Raw genomic sequence first — 11,317 nt, forward strand, 5'->3', positions numbered from 1 at the left:
AGGAGGAGGAGGAGGAGGAGGAGGAGGAGGAGGAGGGGGGAAGCCAACACACGACACACGGGATGAATGAATGTGTTGGGGTGGCTCGGTGGATGGGCGGGAAACAAACGGGATGAGAGGGCGACGGCGGGTGTTGGCTGTACAAACGATGAGGTATTATCCGATGCTCTTGGCATCTGTGATAGGATAGACATTGCACCAGGTAATGAAAGAATCACAAACGGTTCTTGTCTCTCATTGAAGCCTTTCTGCAGTCACCCTGATGCTCTCCTTTCCCTCTCCTCGGAGCCATACATGCACTATGACCTTGCAGCATAAGCTGAGAGCGACTAGCTCCAGAGCTTGCAGCCACAGTGGGAGCTACGGGCTGTTCTGGCCCTGTGCTACCCTTGCAACAGAATGTCAAGCAACGGCCGGATGACTATCGTCGTAAGATGTAACCATTGTGAGTGGTGACAGTGCAGAGAATACATCTGTAACCCGAGGGAAAGGACCTCGGGATCCTTGGATGGCGAGGAGTTGCTAGCTTGGTTTCTTGGGATGCTCAATAGGCGCCACAAGCCATGCGCTAAGCCCAACAGGGGCCTCAATAGGGTCAATAGGGGAGCGGGAGAGCCCCACTTTTCAGTCAACGACAATAGGAAGCAGAACAATAGCAAGCGACCTTCCCGCCTCATTCAATCAATCAGAACCAACGATCATCATCGTCAAAGAACAATAGCATGAGAAGAATAACCTTCCCATAGGATGTCCGGAGATATGCATCGAGAATGGAAAAGCTTTCCAGCATGGCTGCATTCTCTGTTTCACCTCTTCACTCCACATTGAACTTTACAATTGGTCATTCCCATCCCCTTTGGCCCCTTTGGGGCTACAATAGAGATAAACCTACATACAGTGTGCACATCAAGATCAGGAGGCTGGACTAAGACTTGCATGAATAAGGAAGATTCACACATGTGGGCTGCTGGTCAACACAATTGAAGTGTCTAAACTTTCCTCTCACACATTCTTCTGAGACATGGTAGTATTATTCATGATTCCACAATAGCCAGCCAGCCAGCCAGCCAGCCAGCAAGACATTCATGTAGGCGACTATACCTCTCCTTCCAGTCGTCATCTTCCTCTTCCTCATCCTTTTCCTTTCCTTCTCTCCTTCTACACGACTACAGAAAATCTCCCACTCTGCAACCACGCCAGGATTTGTCATCTTCTGAAGCCATATACCCTTCGGGATTGTTGAGAGAACAAGCATTCTTCTTTTGCTTCACTGCTCATTTGAGGAAGGACCTAGAGCGTTTTATTATTTGCTATCGAGATAGGACCTTCGTGAAACTCTTCTTTCTCTCCCGCTCAGGTGAAGAGAGCTACCCTAAGGCTCCTTCTCTGCTGTTGTTTGCCTCAGACTCTCTCGCACAACACGCCATCCCACACCGAACCTGCTTTATGGCGCAGCCATCCCAGTCGGCAGACACCTCAGTGCAGCTTCCTAAGGAGGGCTCGCGAGGACCTCCTACTCCACCGCCAGCCTACGCACCTCCTCCCCGTTTGCCTCGTCTGCACGCAAGCCTGATCTCAACCTTCAACCGCAACCCCAACATGAGCATCACGCAACAGTCTCTGCCCGCTTCGATCGCCCTGTTCGACCAGGCAAACGAGATGGAGGACGACGACGAGGGCCGCTCGCCCATCGCCATACGCATCTCGACCGCACTCCGCGTCGCCTCCAACCACAACCTCGTCTGCGTGAGCGCCAGCCCGGCTGACCACGCTGGCGCCATTGCCAAAGCCGTTGTCGCCGCCATGAATGACGCCAGCACCGCCAACTGCGGTATCCCCATGATCGACGAGGACGGCCGCCCTCGACCGATCCGTATTGAGGTGGACGCAGGCTTGGACGTCAACGGCTCTGGCAACGTGATTGGCCCCGAGAGGATTCTCCTGGAGGTGCTCCGCCAGAGGAACGACGCCAAGAAACGCAGTGCTCCTGCCTCGTCTGCCGATATGGCTGATCAAGCCGCGCGGACTAAGAGATCGCGTAGCGTCTGATTTTTACGACAGAAAGCGGGACATATGGTTCATGGGGACTATCCTTCTTTTTCGGAAGCACATTTCCACATCTTTTCATGGAGGTGTGCATAATTATGGATGTGGGTTGGTGGTGATGACCAACCTGACGACGGGCTATACTGCCGCTGGACTTGGAACGACAAACACGGCGGCCTCTCTTTACTTACACATATTGCTGGGCTAGCTACAGCCTTCTTGCTTGACATTTTTATTTCCCCAGCATCGTTATCAGTCTGTGTGCTCGGATTTCGGCATGCTTTTCCAAGGAGGCAAGGTACGGGACGAAGAAAGCTATCAAAACGGGCAGGAATTTGGGTCTGAGTAATGAGGGAGTTTGTGTCATGATAATGAAAAACCATTGGAGTTTAGGGACAGAATGAATTGAATCCGCCCTTCTTTCATTGCCTCGTTTGTCAGTGTGCTGATTGTGAATGAACGGGCTGTGGTATCCCAAGGCGGGTGTGAAAGTTAAAGTTCACAGATGTTGAACTTGCAACTCGGAAGTGCACTAATTATTACTACTAAACTAAGGCCTCTGGTAGGTGATAACAACCTCTTCCCTCCGTGTTACGACCGTCTGTGGCCTTGTAAGGTTGCATTTGTTCAGCTGGCATGGTCAACCTCTGAATTGCCTACTGGGCGGCGCTGAAAAAAGAGGGAATTCAGCCCCAAGCTGTCTGCTGTAAAGATGCTCCAAAGTGCGGTGACAACTCCACGCAGCGGGTGGGTTGAGTGGCCGATTGGCCTATCCCAGGCCGTGCCGCGCTGCAGGCCAAGACACGGCGGCTTGGACGGCGCTGTTAGACCGCCTAGATCCGTGGCTGGCCCCTGGAGGTTGAGCTCTTGACGTTTTAGCAGGCCCATTGCCCGCCGTAATACGTCAGATGTCGCAGGGGAGCTTAGCTAGCTATTTAGCGATGTCATCCCCACCCCCCTCTCACCAATGTTGCTGTAAGGTCAAAGTGCGAATGTTTGGTAATCCCAGGTAGGAATTGCCATTTCAGGTGCTTCTAAGATATCTAGGTGACTTGGTGACGTCCAATTGCTTTCAGACATGGCTTCGCTGACCATCCGCAACTTGACGATCCACCCGCTGGAGCTCAAGACGGTGGAGCGCCTTGAGGGCGAGTCTGTCCCGGAGCCCGGCGGTCTGGCGAGGATCAACAGCACCATCTCCGGCTTCCTGAGCAAGAACTCTACGCCGTCGGGCGGTGTGAAGCCACGCGACAACCATGCGCCTCTCAGCAAGGAGGACATCAAGGATGTTGTCGCCAATCCCTTCGAAACCAAGCCGACCAACATCCGGGCGGCGGACCCGACCCGTGAGATTCTCCGGCTGACCTTCCAAGCACCCGGGCAGTCACACAAGTACCAGGTGGACGTACCGGGACCCTCGCCGCGCAGCATTGTCATGAAGCGGCTTGACGGTGCACCGCATGAGCTCACGGCAGTCTACATTCCCACTGGTGCATACCTGTCCATCTTCAGCTCTACCAACCTTGCCGCATGGATGAAGGAGCTGCACAATGACTACCCCCTATCCGCCCTTTCTATCCCGGGCACGCACAACAGCCCGACCTGCCACACAGCTCTGCCTTCGGTGCGCTGTCAAGCTGTCGGCGTCAAGGAGCAACTGGATAATGGCGTTCGCTTCTTTGACATTCGAGTTTCTGCAAACACGGACAACGACGACCTGGCGCTGGTACACGCCGTCTTCCCAATCAGCTTGACCGGAAACAAGTATTTCCACGACATGCTGAAGGACATCTACGGCTTCCTCGACCGCAACCCGTCCGAGACGCTGCTCATGTCCGTCAAGCGCGAGGGCACAGGGAAGGGCACCGACCAGCACCTGTCGCGGTACCTCCACAAGCGCTACTGCGGCGGCAACGACGCCCGGCGGTGGTTCACAGAGCCCCGGATCCCGAAGCTGGGCGAGGCGCGCGGCAAGATCGTGCTGGTCCGGCGCTTCAACTCGGACGACAGCCTGCGCGGGGAGCACGGCGGCAAGGGCTGGGGCATCGACGCCGCCTCGTGGCCCGACAACTGCGCCGACGGCGAGTGCGGCAGCAAGCTGATCCGCGTCCAGGACTTCTACGAGGTCGACCAGAGCACCAATATTGAGAAGAAGATTGAGCTGGCGCGCGCCCACCTCGAGCGCGCCGGCCAGCAGCTCTTCAACATCGCCGCCGTGGGTGCCCAGCAAGCCGCCGCGGCCGGTTCGACCCTGCCGTTCTTTGTCAACTTCCTGAGCGCGAGCAACTTCTTCAACGCGAGCTGCTGGCCCGAGAAGATCGCCGGCAAGGTCAATCCTGCGGTGATTGAGTACCTCTGCATGCGGCACGCCGAGCACGGAAAGGGGCCGGGCAAGCTGACTGTGGGTGATGCTAGCACGGGTATCGTGGTCACGGACTGGGTAGGTCACAACGGCGACTGGGATCTCATTCGATGCATCGTGGGCTGGAATGCCAGGCTACAGTTGAAGAAGTAGAGTATACTTCGGAAAATTGGAAAAGTTTGGTATAGACACAGGCAGGAGCCAGGAGACAATCAAAAGGCGCCACACTCAGGATGCTGCAATAAAATATATTCATGACATTGATTATCTACTACTTTGAAAGTCGATGTCATTTTTCATGTGCAAAGATGTAACTGATGAGACAGTGTTAGCCCAGATCTCAAAAGAGTAAAATATGCATATTTGGAATGAGAGATCCTTATCAGTTCTCCAAGGTGAATAGGAATTGTGTCATCAAGATGAACTCAGGATAGAACAGCAAAAATGGGTATCATCCGAAAGGTGAGGGAGGGTAAGAAGGTGCAATCGCTTACCATCATATATCTTGTTCGTTCTACGGTGTCACGTTCGAGCATTACCTAGGGAGGTACAGGAATTAGCTGGTGTTCAAATTTCAATCGTGAATAAGAGCGTATTGAAGCAGCTTTCAGTCTATGACAGTTGTTAGCCCACAAACCTCGTTGACTCGTAGGTGATTCATCATACCTCATTAAATCAGATTTTGTAAAATGTTCATTTCAAGCCCGAAGGCAAGATCAAACAGTGTGAATAACGTTCATCATAATGCTGCCGAAGCGCCCGGAAGGAAAGAAGACTAGTATTTACCTGGCAGGATCAAGTTAGCAACAGCGTTCTGCCATGATTTCTTCTGCAGGTCAAATCTCCATGCAGGACACAATAATCAGGTGACGAATTCTCAACAAGATTCCCAACTGAGACTCCCTCACAAGGTGTACAGCCTTGCTTTTGATGAGAGAGTGCCAAAAGGGCTTCGTTATGTCCGCCCGTTCGTTCAAATTTCGTCATAGTGCCACGAAAACAGTAGCAAGGGTTCGGAGAAAGAACTTGAATAGAAGTACCTGTGCGCGGCGAGGTTAGCAGATGAGCATAACACAAGCTGCAGAAAAGTACGGATTTTTCAGGCCACATCAGACAAGGCTGAAACAAAAACAATGAATCCACATTATAGTTCGGTTCGAGGAATCCCTGTTGTCGTTCTTTCATCACATGGAATAGGGTAGAAGTGCATTGAAGAGAAAATCCACAAACCTTTTGAAAAATCACGTCCCCTGAGGGACAATACACGCGGTGTTATGGAGGCAACAGCTGTCGCCTCAGCAGAACCACGCTGTGTCTTTATCTGATTGACGGTCAGCAAAGATTCAGTGATGTCCGAGCTCAAGAGAAATCGTTGCGAGAGAATTTGCTCAGGGTAATTCTAGAGATATGTTGTAGTCCCCATGGTGCTGGTAAGATTTGGATTGTTCGTGTATGATCATCAAAGCAGGCTGAGGAGAAATAAAAAGAGAGGGATTGATGCTTACCTGATATAGCAGCTATATATGCTGAGTTAGTATGCAGGATTGCTTATGTCGATGCCGTCGAGGTTGAGCAGAAAAGAAGCATGAGCTTGGGAAGGGAAAAAAAATATTAACCACTCGAGAAAATCTGTGGAGAGCTGGACGTTCCCCTGCGAGGTTCCGCCTCGTTACGTAAGTGTGGCTGAAGGCCGGGATCTGTTTAACGATTGGATATCAGCTTCCATGGAAAGCGGGGTCCGCCTCAGCCCGTGTGGCGAATCTTATCGTAGATATCCGGGAATCAACAGCGATAAAGCTGCCCGACTCGACCCGTGGCTGTCATCCTCCTTTCCCCTTCTTCTTTCGCAAGTCTGCTTCTTTCTTCTCACCTTCTCAGGGTCGAGAAGCAAGCAGAACACAACAACCATGGCCTCCCTCGGAGGCATGCTGGCTCCGGCGGCCATGCGTGCACTCCGCAAGGCCGTCGGCAGCACTGCGAAGATGACCAAGGTCATACGCACCAAGCTCTCGAGCGCCACGAAGCCCGTCATTAACGGGGAGTTACAACACGTCACTGTACGAGCATCCGGCCGTCAGCCTATCCATCCCGCTGCTTTCCTCCGTCAGTCAAAGCGAGGTGTACGATGGTCGTCCAGCAACGCATATGCACACATCAACGCTACCGTCCGTCGATACCTCAGTACCGGGAGCAACGGGACAAGGGCCGGCGCCGGCTTCGACAAGGCCGCCTTTGCAAAGACGAATGTTGGCAAAGCATTCACCCAGTTCCCGGGCCGTACTCCCTTCGCTAGTACCTTACGTCCGAACCTCACCGGCGGAGCTCTTCCTCGTACAGCAGGAGGATATGGAATGCCGGGCTCCGGACGCATTGGTGGTACCCGATACTTCAGCCATACCCCTGCCGCGCCAGCGCAGGTCGTCCAGAATGTCTCGCAGGCGATGCGAGCGTTCTGTCTGTCTGGTCAGCGAGCCCACTTCGATGGCTACGGGCCCAACGGCGAGAAGCGATACAGAGCCGTCAGCAACCTGCAGGAGGAGGCTGGCCGCAAGCTAGCCAACATCTCACGTCAAGCCCCGGGCGCCTTCATCGACTTCCAAATCACACCAACGATCACAGCTCTGAGCCCTCTTGCTGCGGCTTTCCCATTCCCGTCCGCCGGCTTCGCAGCCCAGACCGAGGCCAACAAAGCCACCCTGAACGCCGATGGCTTCCTCGATGTTCTGTCCGTTGACTTTGCGCGTACGCTCAAGGATCTTGCGGCAGTGATGAATGACCTGAAACGGTTGTCGGCATTGGGAGATCTACCAGTCATCCTACAGAAGCATAACGTTCTTCGTGTCAGATTCCCTGGGGTTGATGCCGAGACGGTGGAGAGACTGTGTGACGATGTCGGTGTTCAGCGTGGCATCGTAGGACAGGATCCCAACTTCGATGACAGTCTCGGTATCAATATGGCTCTTCGCTTCCCGTACGCACCTGATGCCCAGGATGTTAATCGAACAATCACCTCTCCAGGTGGCTCGTTACGCTCACATCGATCGGAGCTGTCTTCGGTCGAAGAAGACGTTTTTCTGGATGATTACATGGAGGAAAACCCATGGCTCTCATCTCCATCGGCAGAGCTTGAAGAGGGATATGAAAGCATGTCGCCGCCAGTGGTCAGCTCAGGCGAGCATTGCTCCGAGGATTTTGAAGGTCTCGAGGGCATCTACCGCTTTATGGAAGAATGTGATCGGGAAAGGGGTATGCGATATTGAGACGTGCGACAAGCACGGCAAATTGTTCTGAATACTGGAGTTTATTGCGGATATGATCAACGGGAAGGAAGATACCACACTCTTTTGTAACATACATATGCTTGCTTGGCCCCAGTGAGCGGCTACAACAGCATCAATTGATTTCCTTGACTCAATATTATCGCAGAAATGCGACCTTCTACTGTACAGTGCCTCTAGCCATTATCTTTACCGTCCGAGCTCCAGAAAGCCATACTTTTACATTCCGCAGGATCGTTCGCGATCCTAGGTACAGCCCAGGAATCCTCCGTAGCCGAAGCACCTTCAACTGGCTTCTCTTGTAGACCAAATAGTCTTCATTCAGTCAACGAAGTCATTGTAACCCATCCGTCTCAGCCAAATCTGCCGCTCCGTCTCAAGGATGATCCTGTCCTCCCGTCGTAGTGCGTCCAAATTCGAGCCACCGCCGGGGAGCTTGGCAGGAGCTGATTTGCTCAACCGAGCAAGGAAGCTAGCAAGGTGCGATACTTCCGGCGTGACGCCAAGTACTTGCACCAAGTCGTTCTTCGCTGGTGTATTCAACCCATTAACTTTTTCGTGCCGTGACGACTGGCGAATTTTATGGCGAGTGGACTTCTCGGCCTTCTTAGAAGATCCAGAGGACTGGTCGATCGAGGTGTTCCGTTTCGTATGGTGTTTCTTTTTCTTGGAGACCTTTGCGCGGGCATCCTCGGAATTCGTCGTCACCGGTTCCTTGCCTGTGTGAGTTACGGAGTATGGATATGTAGGAGAGGAGGGCTGTTTGTCGTTGATGACTGTCCTAGAACCTCCGAGGGGATTTTCTTGGAACGTCACCTTTCGTCCTAGGATGCTAGGCTTAATCTCTCCATTCTTTTTGATAGCTGACTTGACTGGGGTGGTGACGCGTGAGGGTGAATGGGGTGTCTCCGGCATGTTGTCGTGGTTACAAGGGCAAATGTTTGAGCTATCAGGGACATCCTGTAGAGCACCGCTCATCCATAATCCGTGATCGATGACTCGCTTGCCCTTGGTTGGCTCCGCGTCATAGACGAGATCATCGTACGCAAGTCCGGATAGCATTTCCTTGACTCGTAGTTGATCGTAACGCAGGTCGCTTTCGTCCGACTCTTGTTCGGAACCAGCAGTCTCATCAATGGCTCGACGCGGATTGCCTTTGCCAGGATCTGTAGTCTCCGATCTCTGCTCACGTTCGTTGTCTAGCTCCTTCGATTGTGATTGACTAACAACATCGAGCTTCTCCTTATTCTTCTCCTTGGAGGCGTTGGGAGCTGGTAAGATGGAAGCACTCGTGCCTTCCTCAGTGCTAAACGCTGATGGGAAAGGAATCTCGTCTACCCTCAGCTCAGAATACAAGACCTGCCGAAAACTGGATAAGAGTGATCGCACTAAATCCAGGTCCAGGGCCCTCTCGTCTGTCGGATCCCATCTGTATAACTTATCCCGCTCTTCCAACATCTTGATTCGAGAAAGCATGTGTCTTCTCTCTCGTCTTGCCAGCCGCTCCATGCGCGTCAGAATACCGGTGTTGCCGTGTGCCGGCGATTTCTGACCCGCGGTGGGTTTGATTTCAGCATTGATGAGTTTCGTCAGCTTCTTCCTCAGTCGGGCGCGCTTTCTCATCAGCTTCATCGTCTTGTTTGCCAGGGCCTCGCGAGCCATGGCGGTCAGGGGCTTTGCCAACTTGACCATCGAGCCATGACTGTCTTGCGCGTTGAGCTTGCCGGAGGTGTTTTCTCCAGCGTGTGATTTATCCATGAGACTAGAAATTGGCCTAATAAGTCGGATACATGGATGGGAAATGGATGGAAAGGAGGCAGGCAGGTGAGACCTGGGGAGTTTGGCATCGGTCCAAAGAAGCTGCGCACCACCAAATTTTTGGGGTTGTGTGTATCTTGCAAAGTGATATCTCAGAGAAAATGTAAACAAAGCATCTTGAGTTGCAAAGTGTAATATTTTCCTACAGAAGTGACTGAAGCTGTGCTGCGGGCTGCCACAGACAAGGGCTCAACGGCCCGGGCTCTTGCCTCCATCGTCTGCTGTTGTCTCCAGGCACCCATTGTGTTTGACAGGAGAAATAATTACAAGTCATCCAAGTTGAGTTTTCTCAGCAGCTTCCAGAACAATTCTCTCTCGCGCAATTGTTCATAACTATATCGAGTTGAAAGTTGAGGTTGAGGTCGGCAAAGCTGAAAGTGGAAGCTCCCGAGGTCCTTCGGAAGAACCAATCATTGGCGCACAGCGTATTAGGCGATGGCGGTCACCTGGCCGATAGCGCACTGTCGCACTGACAAACCCTCAAGTAATCCGCCTCCAAAAATCGTGCCTCGGCATTTGGAGCTTGCGTCGGTCGGGCCAGATCAATAATAGACCGTCTTGAGGCGCCCTCTCACCTTCAAATGCTGCGGAGATCCCTCTTGACCGAGATTGCATGCCATATTAATGGTTTTCACCTTATTTCTTAAGATCACTACCGCTTCACAGAGCTGTTTCTTATCTCTAAGCATTTTCAAAGAGCCCCCGATTCCATAATGAGCGGCCCCGGCGTTGGCTTCCAGTATCCTCCCCAGGAGGTTACATGGCTGAAGCGGGATGTCCTGCTTTTCGCAAACAGCATTGGCTGCACTGCCGATGAGCTGCAATACCTCTATGTAAGTCATCCTTGGCTTTCTAGGGTGCTGGAGGATGCAGACTTATATCTCCCAGGAATTACACCCCAACTTTGCTGTCTTCCCAACATATCCTGTGATTCTACGTAGGTCTGACAAGAATTGGACTGTATAAAATAGCGCAGGTCGCTAATAATGCTTAGCATTCAAGGGTGCATCGCAGGAAGTCATCGACTTTTACAAGTCGCAAAAGGCCGTCCAAATACCTGGAGTGCCATCGTTTGATTATGCCCGCGTCGTCGATGGCCAGCGCCTGATTCAGTTTCTCAAGCCTCTGCCAACTTCGTCAGAGGGCAAGAAGTTTGAGCTTCGGACCAAGGTGCTCGGCGTGTACGACAAGGGCAGGCCTGGCTCCGTGCTCGACATCCAGCAGGACCTGGTCGAGGTTGAGTCTGGAGAGGTCTACTCTCGTGCCATCGGGAGCTCATTCTTCGTTGCGCAGGGTAATTGGGGCGGACCGAAGGGTCCTGCGACCGTCAACTTCCCTCCTCCGAAGGGAAAGCAACCCGATCTAGTCTTTGAAGACCAGACGACTAGGCAGTCAGCGCTGCTATACCGCCTCAATGGTGACTACAACCCGCTGCACGCTACGCCCGAACCTGGAAAGAAGATGGGCTTTGGAGGCGATATCATGCACGGACTGTACTCATTCAACTCAACTTGTCACGGGATCCTGAAGCATCTCGGAGGGAGCAAGCCAGAGAATATCAAGGAGTTCCAAACACGTTTCGCTAGCCCGGTGAAGCCGGGAGATAAGCTGGTTACCTCTGTATGGAGGACTGGTGAGATTAAAGATGGCTTTGAAGAGATCAGATTCGAGACGAAGGTTGAGGGCGGCAAGGTTTGCTTGAGCAATGGTCGGGCGCTGATCAAGGTTGTCGACGCAGCCAAGAGCAAGCTGTAAAATATTATTAGCAGCGCTTGACTTCTGTAAATATGAAACGTGCTAAGAACAAAATCTA

At 52.5% G+C, this 11,317-nt stretch overlaps 5 protein-coding genes across 5 annotated transcripts; 4 read left to right on the forward strand and 1 right to left on the reverse strand.

Moving 5' to 3' along the window:
- Positions 1 to 1,446: 1,446 nt before the first annotated feature.
- Positions 1,447 to 2,049, forward strand: UCRPA7_7183 (hypothetical protein; the record flags this gene model as incomplete). Its single annotated transcript, XM_007919717.1, has 1 exon — positions 1,447 to 2,049. One exon carries the CDS (start codon positions 1,447 to 1,449, stop codon positions 2,047 to 2,049), a length of 603 nt encoding a protein of 200 aa, XP_007917908.1.
- A 1,075-nt stretch (positions 2,050 to 3,124) lies between these two features.
- On the forward strand, positions 3,125 to 4,561 carry UCRPA7_7184 (putative 1-phosphatidylinositol phosphodiesterase protein; the record flags this gene model as incomplete). The annotated part of the gene is made up of 1 exon (XM_007919718.1): positions 3,125 to 4,561. The coding sequence occupies one exon, from the start codon at positions 3,125 to 3,127 to the stop codon at positions 4,559 to 4,561; it is 1,437 nt and encodes a 478-aa protein (XP_007917909.1).
- A 1,754-nt stretch (positions 4,562 to 6,315) lies between these two features.
- On the forward strand, positions 6,316 to 7,668 carry UCRPA7_7185 (putative casein kinase ii beta 2 subunit protein; the record flags this gene model as incomplete). The annotated part of the gene is made up of 1 exon (XM_007919719.1): positions 6,316 to 7,668. The coding sequence occupies one exon, from the start codon at positions 6,316 to 6,318 to the stop codon at positions 7,666 to 7,668; it is 1,353 nt and encodes a 450-aa protein (XP_007917910.1).
- A 339-nt stretch (positions 7,669 to 8,007) lies between these two features.
- On the reverse strand, positions 8,008 to 9,444 carry UCRPA7_7186 (hypothetical protein; the record flags this gene model as incomplete). Its single annotated transcript, XM_007919720.1, has 1 exon — positions 8,008 to 9,444. The coding sequence occupies one exon, from the start codon at positions 9,442 to 9,444 to the stop codon at positions 8,008 to 8,010; it is 1,437 nt and encodes a 478-aa protein (XP_007917911.1).
- A 773-nt stretch (positions 9,445 to 10,217) lies between these two features.
- Positions 10,218 to 11,259, forward strand: UCRPA7_7187 (putative peroxisomal dehydratase protein; the record flags this gene model as incomplete). Its single annotated transcript, XM_007919721.1, has 3 exons — positions 10,218 to 10,337; positions 10,393 to 10,441; positions 10,499 to 11,259. 3 exons carry the CDS (start codon positions 10,218 to 10,220, stop codon positions 11,257 to 11,259), a joined length of 930 nt encoding a protein of 309 aa, XP_007917912.1.
- Positions 11,260 to 11,317: the final 58 nt, after the last annotated feature.

Source organism: Phaeoacremonium minimum, assembly GCF_000392275.1.
Source record: "Phaeoacremonium minimum UCRPA7 unplaced genomic scaffold PA7_03_scaffold_504, whole genome shotgun sequence".
Classification (NCBI taxonomy): domain Eukaryota; kingdom Fungi; phylum Ascomycota; class Sordariomycetes; order Togniniales; family Togniniaceae; genus Phaeoacremonium; species Phaeoacremonium minimum.